Genomic DNA, 24,260 nt, shown 5'->3' on the forward strand with positions numbered 1-24,260 from the left:
ATGACCCTTGTGAACAACTTGTAGATGTGGGATAACAAGCTAATTGGTCTATAATTTCCGATTTCTGATTTATCTCCTTTCTTATGCAGCAAAACTATGATTGCATTATTCCACTTCTTAGGCATCACACCTTTTCTAATGCACTTTGTGAAGAGCCTTGCCAGTTTTTGTGTTATGTCTCTTCCTCCCAATTTTAACAACTCTACAGTAACTTCATCTTCCCCCGGGGCTTTCTGATTCTTCATTTTCTTCAATGCATGTTCTACCTCATCAGGAAGAACATCAGGTATGTCGTATGTGTTGCTACTTTGCAATCCATCTTCCCCACTGCTGGTATCATTCCCTCGCTCCTTGTATAATTCTCTATAGTAGTCTTCTGCTATTTGAATTATGCCTTTTCTGCTGTTTATAAGTACACCATCGCTATTCTTCAGTTTCAGTATCATTTGTCTTTCTGTATTACTGCTCGTGGCTGCTGATTTAAATCCTTTGTTTTCCCTTAATGCTTGTTCTACTTTTCTTGTGTTAAATCTTCTTATGTCCTCTCTGAGTCTCTTTCTAATAGCTTTGCATAACTCAGTATACTCAATTTTCTCCCTGTCAGTGTTTTTCTTGCTCTTCATATGTCGTCTTCGGTTCATCATCACAAGTGTTTCTTGACTAATTTTTTCTTCTTTGGATTTCTTTTTCCCTATAGGTTTCTTGGGTTTTATCACTTTCAGAAAGTTGTAATATTTCTCGTCAATATCTTGGTCCTGAGCAGTCTGCAGAAGCTCAAACTTGTTCTTAAGTTCCAGTACATACTGCTTTTTCTCCTCTTCCGTTATCTCAAAGACCTTTGTATTATTTACTCGAGTCAGTTTTTTCCTTTCCTTTCCTACATCTATATCAAGTGTACATCTTACCATTCTGTGATCACTTCCAACATTTACCTTATTCAGGACGGTAACATTAGTTGTTAGTTTTAAAGATTTCATTAGTTGTTAATCCATTCGGACACTTCCATGTCCACTTTCTGTTCACCCTTTTCTTGAAAAAAGTGTTCATTACTGACAATCCTTGAGATTCTGCAAATTCCACAAGTCTTTCACCTCTTTCATTTCTTTCACCAATTCCAAAATTTTCTATAGTTCCTCTTTCTGTGCTTTCCTCTTTTTGTCTTTTTCCAACCTTAGCATTGAAGTCCCCCATAATAATAGTGTAGTGGGTTTTCTGCTCATCTAGAAGACTCTCAATTTTGGTGTACATTTCTTCAACCTCTTCATCATCATGGCTCGATGTTGGTGCATAAATCATTATAACCTTTAGCTTGTACCTCTTAGAAATATTGAGTATTAGTCTCTCACAATCCCCTAATCGATTCAGCCATCGCAATTATTAAATTAGAATCTAGTTACAAAATCTTCCAACACGAGGCACTTGCCATAGAATGGTGTCACCATAACACTAAATTTAACGTTCTAAACACAAAACTTCCAACCAACCTTTCACCGGTCTGGAACCTTACGTGACATGTGGGTGCATTTCGGAACCTTACGTGACATGCATTTCAAGCCATGTGGGTTCGTAAAGAACCCACATGTCTCGAAATGCATTATGGGAACATAGGAATCCTTTAAATACATAATTCCTTTTCTCCTATCATTGCCAACCAAAGATGTTTTTCACGAAAGTCTCTCATTGTGACTATTGGCTTCACCTTGTTCTCCTATTAATATTTTTTTTATAAATGACAACCAGGGACGAGGTAGTGCACTTTTTCTTCCTTGAGCAAATTTTAACAGAATTTTAATAATTCTGTTTTTATTTATTTTAACTTATTTTAAACTTCATTTCCACTTCAATACCATGTAACTAAGCAGATCAGTTGCTATTATTATTATTAAGTCGATTACATAACGGTACATTAAGAAGCTCTATAAATCAGCTAAGGCTTGGAACTGATTTAGTAAGCTAAATGCTGATGGCATCCTTCCTGTTGCTAAGACAACACAAAAGGGAACATAAATTACAGATGTGCAGAAATCTGCCTTCACCCAACAGGCTGACAGAATAAACTTCCATCCTGTGCTGTGAAAGTGATAGTTTGAATAGGTTCAAGGAGGAACTAGAAAAATTATTATATGGGTTGGACAGGTGATGGAGAAAGTGCTTTTTTTGTTTTCTCCCTCTCTTTCTTGATGGGTATTAACTTGATTTCTTGCATCATTTGCCACTATTAATGCTGTTAAAATTAAAACATTTTGAAATAAACACAGAAAATAATCTTCAGGCACTTCAATAAATAGAGAAACAAAAATATAAAAATTTAGAAAAAAAAAAAAACACAATACAGTAGAGGTTCAATAATTCGAACTATTTGGGATTGGGGATAGTTAAAACTTCTGATTTTTGAACTTTTCAAAAATACTGTTGTGGAGACTAAAATAAAAGTTTACTAAGTTTAGAAATAAAACCACCGGCTTTAAAATCTGAAGGAACGCCTATTTTTTTGTTAAAATCTAGTGCCTTTTCACACAACAAAGGTCCAGATATGGGTTCTCCTGAAATTTGTCTCAGAGTGAACCACAAATAAATGACATCTTCTGAGGTATGGGTCATTAGCTGTTCTTTTTTTTTTTTTTTGCACTATCATCTGAATCAAGTTTCATGGGAAGTTAAAAATGTTTCTTTATTAGCATTAGTAGAGGCATATGATGCAAGAAAGCAAGCTTATACAGCATAAGCAAAAAAAAAAAAAAAAAACTTCCAATTCCACCCACCCGTTTACTCCAAATGTGTCTAGTTCTGCCTTGAATTTATTTAACCTGTTAATTTCTACAACAACAGATGAGATGCAAATTTCCACACATTTATTCTGCACAACAGACTTTCTTCAATTAGAATTTATGTGCCCCCAGGCGATTAATCTGGGCAAGAGGAACAATCCTATCATCATTGATGTCTCGTCATAAGACACTGTAATTTGCAAAAATTTAAGCCTTTCTTTGAAAGAACAACCCTTCATTCCATTCACTAATCTTGTTGCCCTTCTCGGTACTCGTTCCAGAGATTCTATATCCTTTCAAAAATGAGGCCTCAAGACCTGTATACAGTACTCAAGGTGTAGCCTGACTATTGCTTTATACAAGGGGTCCATCACCTCCTTATCCTTGCTAGAAAAATTCCTGTATATCATTGACAAGACACGATGAGCTACTCTTGCAGACTGTCTGCACTGCTCAGAAAACTTCATATCTGACTGCACAATTAAACCCAAGTCCTTTCCATACTTTACCACCCTGAGTATAGTACCACACAGTTGATATGTTCCTCTGGGGTTACTGCTACCCATATGCAGTACTTTACATTTGTTGTAAAACTTCAGTTGCCACCTTTCAGCCCATCTACTCAACTTTTCTAGATCCTGTTGCAGTAGCGTACTGTCATTAGTGTCATTAACAACCCTGTCAACTTTTGTATCGTCTGCAAATTTAGACATTAAGCCTGATATACCTTCACCTATTATATCATTGATAAATATAGAAAACAAAAATGGGCCCGACATGGAGCCCTAGGGTACGCCACTAATAACATTAGTCCACAGAGAGCAATGTCCACTGATTACCACTCTGTCTTCTCTCACTCAACAATCGCTTTATCCATAACAGAAATTTGCTCTTAATGCCATGCTGCTCCAATTTGTACAGTAGTCTTCCATATGCAACAATATCAAAAGCTTCCCTAAGATCCAAGAATATGATATAAAAATTATTTTTTGAATCCAGTTCCTTTGTGACATCATAGTATTCAATCAATTTGGTCAGACAAACCTTCCCCTTAACAAACCCATGCTGTGTCTGAACTATAACTGAAGTCATGTCTAGATGATCCTGCAGTGCTTCTTTATCCAGTGCCTCCTTTAATTTCCCTGGAACAGAAGTTAAACTAACAGGTCTGTAATTACTTGTGTCACCCTTAGATCCTCCTTTGTGAATTGGGGTCACATTTGCACATTTCCAGTCCATGGGTACCTCCTCTGAGTCCAAGGAAGCTCTCATAATTTCTCCTCCAGTTTGCATTCAGTTATTACAAAATCATTTAGCTTTTTGCCATAGTTTAATACACCTCTGACATTCACCTCTCTGAATAATTTCTGATGTGTAATGGAAAGATGCAAAATACTCATTCAGTTCGTTAGCTACCTGAGCAGGATCATCAACAGTTGAACTATCGATATCAAGTGGACCAATCTGGTTCATCTCCTTCCTTCTAGAGTTTACATAAGAACTCTTAAAGAACTCTGCTGTTTTTCTTTGCATCCTTTGCCAAAAATTTCTTGTAATCTTCTTTTCCTTTGACTGCTAACCTCCTTTGGGATTTGATTATAGACCAGCTTATATCTTTCATAGACTTCTGTGTTACCTGTTAATTTATATGTATACCATGCATTTTTTTCTCTGCCACATGTCTCATTAGTTCATGTGATATCCATTTAGGCCTAAACCTTGAACAGTATTTCTTAGTTGGTATGAAAAGCCTAGTAGCTGCCCAGATTAATTCTTTGAATGCTTCCCATTTAGAATTTGCTTTCGTAATACCATCAGTTGGTCCCACTGTATAGACTTTAAAAACTGTCTCAGTCCACTGTAGTCACCTTTCCGAAAGCAAAAACCCTTCTCTTTACACTTTTTGTATATCCCACATCAGCACACTGTGATCACTGCCACCTAGTGGTTCCTTTTTCTGCACATTCTTAATGTACGAAGAATCACTACTGATAATGAGGTCAAGAGTGTTACTCCTTGTTTCCTCTCTACCATGCTGGTGTAGAAAACAATCATCCAATAAATCCACAAAAGTCTTGTTAGAGAGCGAGTGACCAACCCACAAGTTCCAGTCAATTTCTGGGAAATTAAAATCTCCCATTATAAGACAATCCGATTTACTGGCCCACTCTATTTCTTTGTACAGTTGTTCATTATACTCATTAGGTCTATAACACACTCCTACTCTTAATTTTGCTCTTCCAGTGCTTATTTCGCACCAAACTGACTCAACTGCACTGTCCGCCTTGTTCTTTGGCTGCACTTCATTTTATGTGTTTCTTAACTAATATCATAACCCCTCCTCCCTTTCTGTACACATTGCACTCCCCAAATTACAATTCTGCATTCCTTATATCTGTGTGACACCACGTCTCTGATATCCCAACAATATCTGCCTTTGATGTTTTCACCAGGACCTCAAATTTATTAAATTTATTTACTACACTCCTAGCATTGGTATACATGCAAGTGTACAAGCGCCTGTTGTTATTCTTAGCTACCCTAACAGAGCCCATGTATTTACTTGTTCTGTGATGACTCCTATCAATCTCTGAAATCCTCGGTACTTTGTTTTCCAGGCTTCTGCTCATTCGAATAGAAACAGTGCAAGAATCATTTTCATCTCTGCCAGTGGCTACTGGTAAACTATTAGTCAGTGTATCCCCCCAAGCTAGCAGTTTTCTGTACCACCTAGCATAGTTGCTTATTACTATTGAATTGTCATTCAATAGAACCAAAATTTAACTCACAAAGGTGATCACAATAACTGGCACTTGCTGTAATTATTTTATGTCATCAGCATAAAACGAAATAGATGCTGGCTTGTTTGGATTATTGATGTTTCGAATTACTAACGTTCACATTTTCGACGCGGTACTGTAAAAGAAAAAATGATACTCACAGATCCTAAAACAACTGAATTTGAATACTTCATTGGAAGTTTTGCTGCAACTCCAAAGACACTGTTTTGATAAATTCCATTCGCCACTGCAAAAAAAATAAAAATAATAAAAATAATAAAAATAAATAATAATAAAATAATATCAAGAATAATAAAATAACAAACAATTATTCTTCATTAAACTTGATTGTGAATTTCACATTAAAGTTTTTAATCAGCTTAGAAAGGTACTTGATGTTATCATAGTACCTATTTAACACCAAGTTTTCATATTAGCTAGCTTTACAAGAATATGGAGCTGAGTGTTCAAGTGAATTTCATTGTTCAAGTCCAAAAGCTATTAAATACAGTTGATTGTATTCTTTGTTGAAATAATTAATTGTAAACTCTTCCGATTTAATATCTCTCCTGGAAAACAAACAGAACAGTTTTGTATGCTTTGACTTAAGTGGTCAAGTGCAAGAGAATAAAGTATAAGTAAATAGGGTACAAGTTTACGTGACTAATCAATATGCTTAATGATTGCATTCACTGTTGGCACTTACCATTACAAGGTGTTCATTTTTCACATAAACATTACAGATGTTAGTCTCTGCTTTCACCATGAGATCCAAAGCTGCTTGTTGGAATCCAAAATGATTGTTGTTCATCAGCCTTTGGGTTTCAAGAAAGCATATAACTTGTCCTTTCTAGAGTTTTACCTAGGCAACTGGTGAGGGAGATTGGTTTGTAATTTTGTGGGAGTGATTGATCTGTTTCTGGTTTGGGAAAAGCTAAAATAACAGAGTGGTGCCAGGAAGAGGGATATGTACCTTCAAGAAAGATCTGGTTAAAGAATGTTATTAGTAAACTCGTCTGAATTGTTTGGCAGATTGGAATTTTCTAACTCAAATCTGCTAAGCAATGCAAATTTGAATGAGTAAAGCATTACATAAAAGATTCCACTGAGTCCAGCAGTGATATTGGATGTGATCTATTTAATGCTGCTTGGAGTTCAAATAGATAAAAAGGGTCGATTAGTAGGCAAAGGACTGTAGTTTGGAAATTTACCTTGTACTTTTCTGCAAATCAAAGCCATGGCTTTGATTTGCAGAAAAGGAGCATCATAAACTGAAGTGGTAGACATTTAAGAGAAATATCTCTGCACGTCGCTAGCTATTTATTGCAGAGAAGATATTTCCTGTCTGTTCTTGGTTAAGATTGGAGCAGAAACCTGTAGATATTCAGTTAGTTGACATTTAGTTGCCAAATATTTTTCCAGATAATTCAACTGATAGTACCCTTTGTGGTAGTGGAGGAAAACTGAAGTGAAGAAAACTGTATCCATGAGTCTTTTCTGACTCTTTCTGCTACTTTGTTGTGTTTTTGCCTTAAGCCTTTTAAATTGAATTAGGTTGTTGGTAGTTGGAAACTTACGGAACAGGTTCCAGGCTTTTTTTTGCTATGGGTATAAGTGTCGTTCTACAAGTGTTGAAGGTTTCTGTGTTTGAAAGCAGAAGACTATGGTATTGTTTCAGAAGCTGCTGCCAGTATTTGCTTAGTAATGTGCTCAGTGGCATCATCAATGGACCACCTAGTGTTATCAACTGGCTGTCAAAGGAGATGGAAGCAGAATACTTTTCCCGATCTGCTTTAGAGAATTTCCACATTACTCGATGATCAGAGTATGGTATCTGCATTGTCTGAATGCTACATATAATTGGAAAATGAATACTATTGTGCAGATCATTTAAAACTGTCCAGTCTATAATGAAAAATAATTTGGGGGAAATAGATAAATCTATTTCTAACACAGATCAGGTGGAAGGTGAGTATGTGTTATGACCAGTGTTCAGCTGGTCTAGTATCTTTTCTATCGAGTGTCCTCTGTTGTCAGTGTGGGTAGATTTCAGCAGTGGGTGATGTGCACTAAAGTCACTAAGATGACAAAAAAAAAAAGTGATGGTAATTGTTTGATAAGTTCTTCTAGTTCTTTCAACTAGTAGATATTAGGTGGAAGGTACAATGAGACTAGAGTTAGTGTTTGTCCCATTGCTACATATACTGAAACAGCTTCTAAGTGGGTCTGAAGTGGAATGTTTCTAGCAGGTATTTTACAATCTACTAAAATTGTAATGCCTCTGTGTGAAGAGCTTGTAGAATTTCTGTCTTTGCTGTAAGCAGTAATATTTTTTTTCAAATAAGTAACTCGTGGAGTTGTTAGTCTCTTGAAAGCAAAAGACTACAGGATTATATTTTGAAATCAAATCATAGATATCATCAGTATTACTGTATAAACCTCTGCAATTCCATTGTACAATGTGCTGCATTATTTGGTTTTGAAGAGAGAACATGAGTGTGTTTCAAGTGAGAGAGAGCAGTTTTCTTTTGATGGTTATATTTGGTCTTATCTTTTCTAGGGAAAACAAGGCATCCATAATCTGTACTCTTCTACATTATCGGTTCCAATAGTTGAGCATCTGGTCTCCATGCTGTCTTCTACATGAAGATCAAGAACTGTTTCATCTTGTGCATTTACATTTCATTGTCCATGCTGCTTGAATTTTATTATACTCATTATGGCAATTCAGTTTTGTAGAAATTCAGTGGTGTGTTACCCTTTGTAGTTTCCTTGGTTATTTTTTTAACACTTGCTGCGATTTTAGATTGAACTGAGATGGGTATTGTTTATTTCGTCAACTAAAACAGGTTTGTAAGTTGGTTGATTTGTCAACAGTACAAATCGTGCCCATTCCAATGGATGTGTTAGGTGGGAATGATACCTCTGTTTGGGTCACAACAGCATGACAATTTTGGGTAGAAGCAGCATAGTTGTGTTTTGGCATAGTTACCTTGAATTGCTTTCTAGCTTAGCTTTTTGGTATGATACTTCATTTTCGATCTTATACTTTTGTATATTTTTTTTCCATTTTCCAAAGGTTAGATGATTTCGAATTAGCGGATTTGAAATTTGGCCTTTCTGGAGACTTTGCTTGAGAATAGTTTTTTTAACCAAAATCAGAACATGTAATTTGGCCTCTGCACATTGTTTGAGCATGATAAAATTTTTGGAATTTGAAACATCTTAAGGAATTTGGAATGTGTGAACAGATTCGGCAGTGCACATAGCCTGCCTTAACTGAGGTTGGCAAATCAGGTGTACTGAAAGTCAATATGACATTACGTGTTGGAACTAGTTTATCATCCTTCTGGATCATAATTCACCTTGCTTGAGTTACTTTCTGTTATTGTAATTCCATGAATATCTCAATCTTCGGTGATGTTCAATAAATCCCACTCACTTATCACTCCTTTTCAGGTGTTCAATATGTTATGTGGTGTGACTCTGATTGAGATTCCGCTTATAGAGGACATTTTTAATAATTCAGACTGCCTTTCTTGCATGGTTTCAATTAATATAGCTCCTGACTGCAGTTGTTTTATCGTCTTCAACCCAGTGCAGGATGGAAGCCTCCTCAACAATTCATGCTGAGGAAAATGTACCATAATCTGCCACGCCGTGAATGTACAGTGCAGGTTGGCAGATCGACCATATTTAGAAGTCAAGGGCTTGAACCCCCGGTCTACTCAAAGAGAGTGTGCTATTGCACTCCTGCTCCTGACCACTCGGCTATGGAGGGACAAAGGGAGAGAGTTTTCTTAATGGCTGAGTCGAAAAGGAATGCATTAATCAGAAAAGCTGGTGGTTCTAATTTGTTAGAATCCATTCTTATTCTTTTTGGAAGACTGTGATCATGTTCCATTGTACAGGTGTCAGTAATGTTGAGAGCCTGTGAGCTCTATTGGTGGATATTCATCGCAATCCATTGCTGCTCCTTTTAGTCCTGGGAGAGGGACATCCTTCTGCCAAATTATCAGCACTGCCATGTTGAGGCAGGAGCAGTTCCAACCAGTGACCAAGAATTCAGGAGAGCAGTATGTTGCTAGTTAAGGTGGCAGTAAAGCTGCAATCAAATGTAGCAATGATGCTGCTAACGGATGTAGCAGTGTCATTGTGAGTGGTCAGCAGTAATGTTGCTAGCAGAGAAGGGTTTATGAAAGAAGCTAGATTCGCTGTAGGATAAGAGAAAAACTAGACCATTGTACTAGAAATCGTTTGGAAACTATCGCTTGGCACTCACAGCCTCTTCAACAGGAAAAAGATCACTGTGTATCTGAAGAGTGTTCCTATAAACTAATCTGATTATCCTTTTCTGTGTATACATGTGTGTCCCAGTTAATGAAAAATGTATCAGAATTAAAAATTAATGTTAATTTTATAAACTCTGCAACTTAAGAGCTAGCTTTACATGCTGTGTGGGTTCCAGTTGTTTTTCTGTATTCTCTAGTAAAAGTTAACCATTTGCAGTCCAATGTCCCACCCACTGCAACATTATAAAATTCAACTTCCAGCCTGAGATTACATCCACTAATCGCAAACTTGTTTTCCAGATGTGCTAGCACAATTATTGTATTATCATCTATTTACATTTCATATAATGAATCTGAAAAGCAAAATCCACATCTATTGATGTTTATATTAAATTATTAAGCATAGGCAGCATTGTTTTTTTAAAGTTCTCTTTCAGTCAGATGTTCTGGTGCTGACAATATGGGCATTTCCAATTATAAAATTTGTTTTCCCACTGAAACCCTGAATAAGACTGCCCAGAACTTTAACCCCTCAGTCATGACCAACACCAACGTGCGATCGTTAAAATAATTATGGATGCTGCAAATGCTGCTATCAAGAGGAGAAATCCGACTCCCGGAGTGGTCCCCACAGCTCCAAGCACTAAGGGATGAAGTCAACACCTGCCGAAAATGCTACCAGTGTGCTCGTTGCTTGTGGTTAGAGGTGGAGATAGAGGCCCGGCAACTCTACAGGAAAAAAAGAAATGAATACACAGCTCAAATCAAAACCAGAAAGAAACTTTCCTGGGAACACCTGGTCTCAACAGTCGGAAACATCGACTCCTGGGTGGTGGTCTACAAAATAGCCACCAACAAACTCCCTAGGGGTGAGGTCATCCCTGCCACCAAACTCCCACAAGGCAATTACACAAGAACATGATAGGAGTCAAAAAACAACATCCTGGAAGCAACATTCCTACCACCCCTGACCAGATAAGACTATGTCAAGAGAACGCTGACTACAACCCTGCACATATTGAGGAGCCTTCACTCAAGTAGATCTTGAAATTGCAGCAAACAAAACTCGAAACAGGAAACCACCTGGCGAAGACTTACTGGAACCTGAAATCGTCAGAAAGATGGTCAAATATAAAACTCGGACAGAATCCTGAACTTATTTAACCACTTCCTCACAGAGGGCTACTTCCCCACTGATTGGAGGTCAGAAAGAGTGAGACTCATAATGAAGAACACAAAAAAGCAACAAGACCTTCCAGGATCCTATAGGCCGATTGCACTGCTCTTGGTACTCAGCAAGACTTTCGAACAACTGCTCTATCAAAAGATTGAAACGCATTACATTGGTGCAGGGCTCTCCTCTCCGAATCAATACGATTTTAGGAGAGAGCGCTCTGCAGCTGATGCTCTGGAAAACATAATAAACAAAGCACATACCTGCACTGGCAAGTATTTCCTAATAGTCTCAATAGATTTTGCTGGGGCGTTTGACTCGCTATGGTGGCCATGCATCCTCGGCAGGCTCCGGAAGACAAACATACCCATCAACTTATACTGATGCATTCAGACCTACTTAGCAAATAGAAAAGTCAATGTCAGTGCTCCGTACTGCCAGGTGTCATGACCAGTCTTCAGGGGTTGCTTGCAGGGCTCTGTCCTGGGACCCCTTCTGTGGAATCTGGTCCTTGATGAGTTCTTAAAACTTTTACCTGAACACAGTAAACATGCAAGCCTACACCGATGATGTGATAATGAGGCTTGAAGCAAAACAGCAGAGCCCAAATGGAAGCAACAGCAAATCGAGTCATCTCAACACTGCTGCACTAGACCCAAGAGAACCAGCTCAGAATTTCGCTGGAAAAAATGAGTTCAATTCTCTTGAGGGGTTTTCTGGACATCAGGAGGACCCCACAGATAAAAATCCACGGAACAACCATAAAGTTAAAAATGGAACTAAAATATCTTGGGATAGTCCTGGATAAGAACATGTCATTCACCCCACATCTCAATTATCTACATACCAAAATCAGGAATTATTCTGCTATGATTTCCAGAGTTACCAGAAGAAGAGGACACTCTCTCCCTTTTCTACAAGGCTATTTTCATCCCAGCTCTGTCATATTATTATTATTAGCTATATCAGTGGTTTTCAACCTTTTTATAATAACAGCACCCCTAAGTAATTTATTTTATTTTGTGGCACCCCTACTCAATTTTCTGACTGTTAAATCTGATTCTCTCTCTCTGTATATATATATATGATATTTATTACAATAATATAATTATAAAAATTAGATTTCCTAATACAAATTATATATATACAGTATACAGGCTGGCCTCGATTAACGTGATTAATTCATCCCGTGAGCGCATCGCGCAGCAGTCTCTGAACTATCCTGCATCTTATTTTCCAGGCTGCGGCTCATTCCAATAGAAGCAGTGCAAGAATCACTTTCACCTCTGCCAGTGGCCACTGTTAATCTATTAGTCCTTGTATCCCCCCAATCTAGCAGTTTTCCGACCCACATAACACTGCCTCGATAGCATCAGCAAACATTCTTGCACCCTTTCTATTTAAGTGTATCCCATCCCTGTAGAAGCAGTCTCTCCTGTTAACAAGTACAGACCAGGCTGAAAAAAATTCTACCCCTTGAGCCTTGCACAATCCTTCCAGGGCCGAATTGATCGACAGGGCTCTCATCATATACTCCCTTCTATCGTGTCTGGGCAGAATTGCAGACACTTTCAAATTCAACCCTAATTCACGGCTTTTTTTCAACAGTGACCTGTACTTGTTAAGTAATTCCGCCGGTCTCCTACTCTTAATATCATTAGTGCCAACGTGTACAACTATATCACCTTTTGTGCCCTTAAAAGATGATATCTGCTCTACAACGTCATCAACCTTTGCCCCTGGCAGACATACCCTGGTCCTGTTCCACCTATCCTTTTTACAAAGCATGTTTCCCGTTTCCCTGACAAACCAACAACTACCAGTTCCTTTGGGACCAGTGCATTCTGCCTTGGGGGCTGCCGCTGTGTTGCGCGATGACCAAGTGCAAGCTCTGGCATTGGTGTGGGCAGCTGAGAGCTTGATGGGCCCCTCACTTTTAATGCTTTGAGGGCATCCACCCTGTCCTTCAAGCTCTCATATAGGCCCATAACAATGCTGAGTTGTCCCCTGATTTCCTTACACTCCTTGCATCGTGCACACACAAAGACATCCCCCATGGCAGTATCATGTCCCGTACCTGACTGCTCCACAAACATCAAGCAATTAGTGCATTTTAATAGGCTGTGATTCAGAGGGCAACTGCCCCCCTCAGTTCTCCCCTGAGCCACAGCACTCCCATTAGCTTGAGCCTTTTGCTTTGCTGCTCTGATCAGAGTTATGATTTCGATTTAATTTCAATAAAATTTCAATTTCAGTACAAAATTAAAACTCTAAACTTATATCTCAACACAGTTATAACTCTATATTTATGTTTCAGTATCGAGTGTTATCTACGAAATCCCTTTATATAACTTCCGTATCAAGTTAAGTATTAATTATTTATTTTTTACTAATTATTTATGTTACGTAACCCAAGTCGTTATATGTATAGTTAAAAGTACAATTTAATTGACAATGAAGTTCAACAAGATTAATTATCTGATTAATTGACAATATTATGTACTATGCTATACTATATTACGCTTATGCTATCTATTTCGAGATATTTTGTATCGCGTAGCAATGGCGGCTATTTACGAACGGTAAACACGTGGATTTGATACCCTTTCCGATACTAAGTAATACCTAATATCCCCATGACAAAGACCCAGTTCACACTCACGAACCAAGAACAGCTCGTGTTGCAAAATGGGAAACACTGCCATGCCTTTGCACAGGAGTTCTTTTCAAGACAAAAAACTGTTCCACAACTATAGAACCACAGACTGACACTTCAGCATGGCTTCTCAGCAAGTCTACAAGCCCACAATGATCAGTCCAAACCACAGAGTTGATATTACTATTGAAAACTATGTAGCTTGTTTTACGTCAGATATTAAAGTTTCTTTGACTTATTTGCCATTAAATTTATAAACTCATCACAGTTTTTGTGTGAAAAGTAATTTCTTTTACGAGATCCGCAATTTGTGTACATTTCTATATGGTTTTTTAAAAATACATCAAATTGACTAAGATATTCTAACAACTTAAAAATTTCCTTTAAAATGCCATTGCTATCTCTAAATGCTATGCCAAGGTTACCTAACAACTGAATTGTAGCAATAACTTTTTAAAACATAGCACCAATAATTTTCATGGGACTCTATTTGTTTTATTAATTCTGTATCAATATGTCCCATTGTTTGACACCTATTCTCATTTAAGTGCTTGTGTTCAGTTAAAGCTCTACATACTTTTTTACAGTTGTATTCAGCTATAAATTTTTAGGTTAAAATAATTTGCAAAAGAACCAACACACCGACTTACTAGTGTCAGAAAAAATTAACCATTCACGCTTTTCATCAGTTTTCTCACAGTAAAAATTAGATTCTTAAATATTTCTATAGTGTACTCAGTCATGTTGTGTATATTTTACTTTTTAATTTTCATTTCTAGCAAAATTTTGAGGTTTATTTATTAAGTAGTATTCTACAAACTTACTACTTAGGCTTGCATGTATATTTACTGGCCATTCTGCAATATCTTTGGGGTAAATTTGGGGCTTTGCACCTTTACACTAATACACTAATTAATATTAGTAGTTTGATTTATACGATCTTCTTGCCTCTGTGCTTCTTCTGTATTTTCTTCAAGTTGGTCATCTTTGACTTATAGATCTGTATTCCAGCATATGCTATCCTCTTGTCCTCCAATATCTCCTTCAGAAATTTGGTCTGCTTATTCTACCATTATTTCTGAATTCTTGCTTGCATCAACTGTAGGTGCTGAAATTTTGAGTTGTTTTGAGGTTTCTTTTTGCCCATTGTTCGATTGCAAATCCAGAGGGCAGTTAAAAAAAATTTATGGCATTTCTTTGGGTTTTTTGTTTTTCATTTCACTTCTTTTGTTTTGCTGCTCCTGATTTAAATTTTCTTTTCATATTGGTTGGCTTAGGGGGACTAATTAATATTAAAGTAAAAGAGCTCTTTATTTTTCATTATAAACATATTAAAATGGCAAACAATTTTTGGGAAAGTAAGTTATAATTCAACCAGAACCTGATCTTGGTAGCATCGGCAAGCAGGAGTCTGTCAGCAACATGGTCTGATGATGGGTATTGGTAAGATGCATGAAACGTCACCTGAAATGTATAGTGGTTTAGGGCAATAAACTAAATAAACTAATATTATTAATTTCACATGGAATAAGCGTGTTTATTAAATATAGAAATTAATCTTCATGGAAACAACCATGCAACATCCTTCCCTAACTTATATATAGTTAGGGAAGGATGTTGCATGAAGGATGTTATCCTTCCCTAACTCAAATCCATGGATGATCCAATTAAAATAGTTTCCATACAAAATAAAATTAAACAAATAAAATTTCTGAATAACAAATGGATTCTGAGAGACCAGAGTACGAACTGTTCACAGCTCTGGCTTTAGCAAAATAGGGGTGCTGCTATAAAAAGTATAAATTAAGAGCTAAAGGGATTAAAATTCCACAATTTAGTGGTGTCCATAATTATTTACAACTGCCTCTCCCATACACTGTACCGAGAAGTCACACTGGTCAACTGCTTTCTTGTGTCCATAACCAGTGGAAAATAGTAAGGCATATTCCCTACACGGACAGTAAATATGGTGTGATCAACTTGTGTTCTACTGTAAGCACCCTATTAGAGAATTAGGAGAGAGTGATTTTACTTTGTCCTGGAAATTCATTTGTTGTTTGGCACAAATGAGTCATCCGCACTTTCAGCAAAATTCACCTGTCTCTATTTACATGGTAGGTACAAGTGAGCCCTAGTTTGGATCAGGGCGATTAAAAAAAAAAAAAAAAAAAGGAAAAGAAATTACTTTAAAAAATTGAGATTACAGAGGCCCTTCTATGGTGAGGCCCAAGGCTAGCGTCTCATGTGCTTATTCATAAGTAAGGCCCTGGTTATATGATAATTTATAATCATATCATGCATTCTTCTTTCCTGTTTAAAATCTCTTCAGTTACTTCAACATCCATTTTGGCCTAATCCTTGACCATTATCTCAGATGACACAGAAAGCTTAATAATATCTATGGCTGCTTCCCTCAATGCTTAAAATTTAGAATTAAGGATTAACATTTATAATTTGTTGGTAACATCATCCGTTGGATGCACTGAAAAGAACTAAAAAACAGAGTAACTTTTATGAAGGCAAAATCCTTTCTTTTTACCCTCAACAGTAATTATAACTTAGGTAAATTACAGATCAGTATATCATGGTAACCTAGTGGTTTGTTTATCTGGAGATTGTTAATTCACAAAGGTTCACTACTGATACTAAGATCAAGAAGTACTTTTTTCCTCTTGTTGCCCTGAACATACTGATGCAGCAAACAGTCATTCAATACATCCAGAAAGGCTAGGCCGAGTGACCAGCCCACAAGTTCCAGTCAATATCTGTAAATTGAAATTTACTGACCCACTCTATTTGAATAGTTATTCATTATATTCATGAATTGTTTGTCCTATAACATTTTCATAATCTGATTTCTTTTCTCCAAGTGCTTATGACACCCCAACTGACTCAAAGTTATCCCAGCACACTGCATTAGATTCCAGGTGTTTCTTAACCAAAAGCATAATTCTTCCCTGCCTCCTACCTCATCTGTCCCTTCTGTACACACACACACACACACACACACACACACACACACACACACACACACACACACACACACACACACTGTACTCCACATATTCAAATTCTGCACCCACTGTGTCTTAGCGGCACTATGTTACTGATATTTCCATAGTGTCTGTAGCGGATGGCTTAATCAATACTTCAAATTCATCAAATTTATTAACTCTGCTCCTAGCATTAGCATATAGTGTGTGTGTGTGTGTGTGTGTGTGTGTGTGTGTGTGTGTGTGTGTGTGTGTGTGTGTGTGTGTGTGTGTGTGTGTGTGTGTGTGTGTTTTGCTGTCAGTAATCTTACCATAGCTCATATATTTGCTTATCCTATGAGTATCCTCAGCATATCTTTTAATCTGCATTTGCTTTCCAGCCTGCTGCATGTCCCAATAAAAGTATTGAAAGAATCAATTTTACCTCTATTTGGATCTGCCATTAATCTATTACTCTGTGTATCTTTCCCCAGAATAGCAGTTTTCAGACCCACCTAACATTGCCCCAGAAGCCTCACTGATTAACAATTACAGATTATCTAAGAAAAATGATACCACAAATTCTCCAGAAAAACTGTTTGCAAGACTCCCATGTGTATTCCCTCCTCTCACTGTCTAGGTAACATTTCAAACACTTTCAATATGAATGCTTAACTTGCAGCTTTTATTTTCAATATTGCTCTGTACCTGCAAAGCAAATCCTTAAATTCTCTGTTCCTAAGATCAGTACCAATGTGTACACTATCACCTTTTATGATGTTCAAAGATAACTGTTCTACAACATTAACTTTTGACCATGAGAGAAATAACTGGTCCTATGTTGCCAATATATTTCATGTTTTCCTGACAGTACTTTCTCCAACAATAGTGACCAGCACCCTCTACTCTATAAAAATTCTCTAAAAAGGCTTTCTTTACTCAGGGCCATAGTTAATTGGTTTCAGATACATATAACAGGATGAAAATTTCTGTCTCCTTCTCACCTTTGAAAAACCCACTTTTATTTATTTTTTTTTTATTATTTTAGAATTTTTTATTATTTTTTTCACCATGCAGTGTACAAAATGGTTAGAACATTTAGTTTAGCTTTCTGTAGTTACAAAAACTGAAATACAGTACAGTTTTCCACACAGCTTGATTGAACTATTGTATAGTTGTTCAGTCAATGATTATGATTAAAGAGGCCTGTGCACTCTGGATTCATTATTAATATCGAATTACTGTGGGCACAGAGTGAAACGGAGACAGAATAAATTATGAAAAGTTTAATAATAGGAAAAACACATATATTAGATTAGATACATAAAAAAAAAGCTTTCGGTTGTTTTTGTCAACCTTCCTCAGTCAAACTGACAGTTAAGAGTGGAATGAGAGGGCGTGAACTGCCAATCATGTACATGAACTGCGTGATTAATTGTTGGATGTTGAAGCCTGTGGTTGTGATGCATGTGGACGTTGCCAGTGTTTGTCATTAATCAGAATTGTTGTTTCGATGATAGGGTGGACCCGACATCCACTGCTCCTGTTGACCAAGGTATTGGAGCATGTGATGTTCAATGACTCCAACCAGGCGCGTTGTCGATAGTGGTGGGACCTATCCACAATCACAACATCGCGGTGTGGTTTAATGTCATAGTGGGTTGCCGAAACGTGTTCGGCAATAGCTGAGTGTTCTACATCCGCTAAGTGGATTGCTCTTTCGTATTCCGAAAGACATTTTCCAAGCCATCTCCCAGTTTCCTCAATGTAGCAGCTAGTGCAGTCATGGCAAGAGATGCAATAGACCAGACCACTTTGTAGTAAGGTGGGGACTGGTGTTTTCACTTTAGAGATGAGGAATCATAACTTTCTGCCTGGAAGTTGTACGCATTATATCCCATGTGATTTTAGGACCCTAGAAACCTGTTGTGATAGGTTTGAGTAGTATGGAATAAAGGTGCTTGCGGTTGAGTCATTACCTTGGATGTTTCTGTTGGTCACTATGTGGCCATGTGTCTGTAGGTCACACCTGTCAAGGGATGGGATAGCCACACCTCGTAAGATCCACCTTGACTTTAGCAATTTTGGTGTGCCTCTCATCTACAGAACTAGAGTGAGTCCAGGCACGAGTTAGCAATTTTTGCAGTAGGTCACACCTTGACAGGTGTGACCTACAGACACATGGCCACATAGTGACCAACAGAAACATCCAAGGTAATGACTCAACCGCGAGCACCTTTATTCCATACTACTCAAACCTATCACAACAGGTTTCTAGGGTCCTAAAATCACATGGGATATAATGCGTACAACTTCCAGGCAGAAAGTTATGATTCCTCATCTCTAAAGTGAAAACACCAGTCCCCACCTTACTACAAAGTGGTCTGGTCTATTGCATCTCTTGCCATGACTGCACTAGCTGCTACATTGAGGAAACTGGGAGATGGCTTGGAAAATGTCTTTCGGAATACGAAAGAGCAATCCACTTAGCGGATGTAGAACACTCAGCTATTGCCGAACACGTTTCGGCAACCCACCATGACATTAAACCACACCGCGATGTTGTGATTGTGGATAGGTCCCACCACTATCGACAACGCGCCTGGTTGGAGTCATTGAACATCACATGCTCCAATACCTTGGTCAACAGGAGCAGTGGATGTCGGGTCCACCCTATCATCGAAACAACAATTCTGATTAATGACAAACACTGGCAACGTCCACATGCATCACAACCACAGGCTTCAACATCCAACAATTAATCACGCAGTTCATGTACATGATTGGCAGTTCACGCCCTCTCATTCCACTCTTAACTGTCAGTTTGACTGAGGAAGGTTGACAAAAACAACCGAAAGCTTTTTGTATGTATCTAATCTAATATATGTGTTTTTCCTATTATTAAACTTTTCATAATTTATTCTGTCTCCGTTTCACTCTGTGCCCACAGTAATTCGATATTAATAATGAATCCAGAGTGCACAGGCCTCTTTAATCATAATCATTGACTGAACAACTATACAATAGTTCAATCAAGCTGTGTGGAAAACTGTACTGTATTTCAGTTTTTGTAACTACAGAAAGCTAAACTAAATGTTCTAACCATTTTGTACACTGCATGGTGAAAAAAATAATAAAAAATTCTAAAATAATAAAAAAAAAATAAATAAAAGTGGGTTTTTCAAAGGTGAGAAGGAGACAGAAATTTTCATCCTGTTATATGTATCTGAAACCAATTAACTATGGCCCTGAGTAAAGAAAGCCTTTTTAGAGAATTCTATCTGTGACAGGAGCTGAATCTCAATGCCATCTCCAAATGGATGGTGAATGTGGAAGCTATATATTAACATATGAACATTGCACAGAATAAGTAAAACATTTTTAATTTAAGATATAAAATAATACTGATATAAAAAGATTATATATGTTAGAGAGAATTTTGTGAAATATATATTGGACACACTACAAATGCTAACACTATATATATATATATATATATGGTAAAAAACACTTTATATACCCCCCAACACACACACACACACGCACACTACTTTATATATGGTATATAAAGGCATATAGAGGAAAACCAAAGTAGAAAAACCTTTAAGAGAATTTATGCTTTGCAAAGTATACTTACTATTTAATATAACAACTGAAGCCATTGTGATATAAAAAAATGCTCCAGGCCCTGTTTATAAATGAAATTAAAAAAATATTATATATTATTTCACAGAAATAAATTTACATGCTTATATGCAGAAAAGAAAAAAATAACTAATTATATCAGTTATTTCTTATAACAGACTGAATAAATATTTGGTTTTAATTCACAGGTGGTCACAAAATATAAAATAAATAAATAAATACAAAGTAGCACACCCATAATAATTAAAATTAATTTACATACATAATAAAAAAGAACACAAATAACTAGAGTTCAAATTAACAAGAAAGTACTTGAATGGCATTCCAGTTGATAGGACCCAAGAGCTTAGTTTTAAAATTAAACCCAAACAAATAAATTTCTGAAATAAAGTTTCCAAAATGATGACAGTCACTATCAATTACAAGTCTGAATAAACTGGTAATTAATCATGTCATCTGAATGATAGAACCCACAATAACAAGTTTATAATGTTTACATGAGGAATAATTTAATTTTATTTCAGCTGCCAAATATCATCAGCATGCCAGTTATTGATATTTATCAAATCAAGAAAAGCATGTAACCGCAGTAATCAACTGGGAAAAAATAACACAAGAAATAATTCTAAAGACAATTTAGGTATTTCTAAATTTTTATATTAATCATTAATACAAATTTTACAATCGCTGATATCACATTCTCATGAATCCATAGCTCCCAAGAAGCAGATTTTTTGAGTCCATACTGCACTAGAAATTAAATTTCACCAACAACTTGCACATTTTAAACATTAGCTTAACTAGGATTTTTCTATCTGTGGGTTTCTGATTTGGATCGCTGTTAGACACCAACTATTTATTAATACTTCGAGAAAGATACTATTGCAAACTTTGCCCTTTTTAGAAATGATGTGTTATTCTTATAAAATATGTTTATAAGAATGGCACTGCTGTTTACAACTGGTTGTCAAGAGCATTTCAAAGCTTCAGCAGAAAGAAAAGATCTCAATTCAGTTTCTCTCTCTCTCTCTCTCTCTCTCTCACACACACACACACACACACACAATCGGAATGTCATATAATGGGGGATTTTAACTTCCCAGATATTGACTGGAACTTGTGGGTTGGTCACTCACACACTAGTCAGACTTTTGTGGATTTATTAGCATTAGCATTAGCATTAGTAGAGGCATATGATGCAAGAAAGCAAGCTTATTCAGCATCAGCCAAAAAAAAAAAAAAAAAAACCCACTCCCATTTCACCCCTCTGTTCGTTCGAAATACCTGTCCAGTTGAGCTTTAAATTTGTTTAGGCTATCAACTTCTACAACAAGTGATGGAAGTCGGTTCCACCAACCAACCACCCACTGGCCAAAGGCAAATTTCCGCACATCTATCAGACATCCGTCCTTCCTCGATTTGAATTTATGCCCTCTGAGGTGATTATTCTGAGCAAGATGAAGAATCCCATTGGCATTGAGCATGCTCAAACCATTCAAAGCCTTATACACCTCCATCAGATCACCTCGCCGGTGCCTAGTCTCCAGACTCTGTAATTTGCAAAACTTAAGCCTTTCTTCGTAAGAGCAACCCTTTGTTCCATTCACTAATCTTGTTGCCCTTCTCTGTACCCGTTCCAGCAGTTCTACATCCTTCTTGAAATGAGGCCTCCAGACCTGTATACAGTACTCAAGATGTGGCCTAACAATTGCCTTATACAAGGGAATAATCACCTCCTTATCCCTGCTAGAAAAATTCCTGTATATCATTGACAAGACACCATGAGCCACTCTTGCAGCTCGTCTGCACTGCTCAGAGAACTTCATATCTGCCTGCACAATTACCCCCAGGTCCTTTTCATTCTCCACCACTGTCAGTGTAGTACCGCAGAGTTGATACGTTGCTCTGGGGTTACTGTTTCCCATATGTAGTACTTTACATTTGTCAATGTTAAACTTCATTTGCCACCTCTCAGCCCATCTGTTCAACCTTTCCAGATCCTGTTGCAGCAGCATAGCGTCAGTAGTGTCCTTAACGACCCTGCCAACCTTTGTATCATCTGCAAACTTGGACATTAAACTTGATATCCCATCATCAATATCATTCATAAACACCGAAAACAACAACGGACCCAACACTGAACCTTGAGGAACTCCACTAATAACATTAGTCCACGTTGAGCAGTGTCCATTGATTACCACTCTCTGTCTTCTGCCGCTCAACCAACCCCTTATCCATAGCAGCAATTTGCCTCCAATGCCACACTGCTCCAATTTGTGCAGCAGTCTTCCATGTGCAACAGTATCAAAAGCCTTTCTAAGATCCAAATATATAATATTAAAGTTATTCCCTGCATCCAGTTCTTTTGCGACTACATCATAGTATCCAATCAAATTGGTCAGGCAAGACCTGCCCTTAACAAAACCATGCTGCGTCTGAGCTATAACTGAATTCTTGTCAAGATGATCCTGCAGTGCTTCTTTAACCAGTGCCTCCATTAATTTACCTGGAACAGAAGTTAAACTAACAGGTCTATAATTACTTGTGTCAGCCTTTGATCCTCATTTGTGAATTGGGGTTACATTTGCACATCTCCAGTCTATGGGTACCTCCCCTGAGTCCAAAGAAGCTCTCATAATTATGGCTAGGGGTTTGCATACTTCCTTTGCTGCCTCCTTTAATATAACTGGATAGATCCCATCCACCCCAGGTGCCTTTTTTATGTTTATCCTCAACAATCTCTCCTCCACTTTCCTCTCAGTTATTATAAAATCATCCAGCTCACTGCCAATGTTTACTTTACCTACATCATTCTCCTTCCTGAATAACTCCTCATGCGTGAATGTAGATGCAAAATACTCGTTTAGATTGTTAGCCACCTGAGCAGGATCCTCAACTGTTGAACCATCAATATCCAGTGGACCAATCTGATTCATCCCTTTCCTTCTCGAGTTCAAATATGTAAAGAACTCTTTTCTGTTTTTCTTTGCATCCTTTGCCAAGGATTTTTCGTAGTCTGCCTTTGCCTGCCTAATCTCCTTTGTGACTTGGTTACAGACCAACTTATATCTATCATAGGCTTCCATGTCACCCATTAATTTGTATGTATCCCATGCATTTTTCTTCTCTGCCACATGTCTCATTAATTCATCTGACAACTATTTAGGCCTAAACCTTGAACAATATTTCTTAGTTGGTATGTAAAGCCTGGTAGCCTCCAAGATTAGTTCCTTGAATGCTTCCCATTTTGAGTTTGCTGTTGGTAACATCATCAGTTGGTCCCACTGTATAGAATTTAAATACTGTCTCAGACCATCATAGTCGCCTTTACGAAAACAAAAACCCTTCCCTTGACCTCTGATGGTAGTTACCTCCTTGAGTAAATCCCACCTTGAGTAAATCATCCAGTTATTGGATGATTGTTTTCTGCAGCAGCATGTTCGAGAGGCAACCAGAGAAAGTAATACTCTTGATCTGGTTATCAGCAGTGATCATTCGTGTATTAAGAATTTGCAGATAAAGGAACCACTAGGTGGCAGTGATCACAGTGTACTGATGTGGGATTTACTTAAAGATTTAATTACCATCAGGGGTAAAGAAAAGGGTTTTTGCTTCCGTAAAGGTGAGTACAGTGGTCTCCGACAGTTTTTAAATTCTGTACAGTGGGATAAACTGACGGTTTTACCAACAGTAAATTCTAAGTGGGAAGCATTCAAGGAATTAATCGTGGAAGCTACTAAAAGTTTCATACCTATTAAGAAACATTGTTCAAGGTTTAGGCCTAAATGGTTATCTAATGAACTAATGAAACTCGTAACAGAGAAAAAAACATGCATGGGATGCATATAAATTATCAAGCGACTCAGAAGCCTATGGCAGATATAAGCTAGTCTGTAATCAGGTGACAAAGGAGGTTAGGCAGGCGAAGGCAGATTACGAGAAATCCTTGGAAAAGATGCTAAGAAAAACAGCA

At 37.4% G+C, this 24,260-nt stretch overlaps 1 protein-coding gene across 3 annotated transcripts in view; it reads right to left on the reverse strand.

The window, feature by feature from the left end:
* The window catches only part of Ent2 (Equilibrative nucleoside transporter 2), a 500,966-nt gene that overhangs the window by 208,747 nt on the left and 267,959 nt on the right, over positions 1-24,260 (reverse strand). For all 3 annotated transcript variants that reach the window (XM_090384300.1, XM_090384301.1, XM_090384302.1), the window contains 2 exons: positions 20,280-20,330; positions 5,710-5,795 (listed from right to left, as the gene is read on the reverse strand). In XM_090384300.1, coding sequence (XP_090240426.1) covers positions 5,710-5,795; positions 20,280-20,330 — 137 coding nt within the window. The remainder of the gene's footprint in view (positions 1-5,709; positions 5,796-20,279; positions 20,331-24,260) is intronic.

Source organism: Mastigoproctus giganteus, chromosome 11, assembly GCF_048544385.1.
Source record: "Mastigoproctus giganteus isolate SK-2022 chromosome 11, ASM4854438v1, whole genome shotgun sequence".
Lineage (NCBI taxonomy): Eukaryota > Metazoa > Arthropoda > Arachnida > Uropygi > Thelyphonidae > Mastigoproctus > Mastigoproctus giganteus.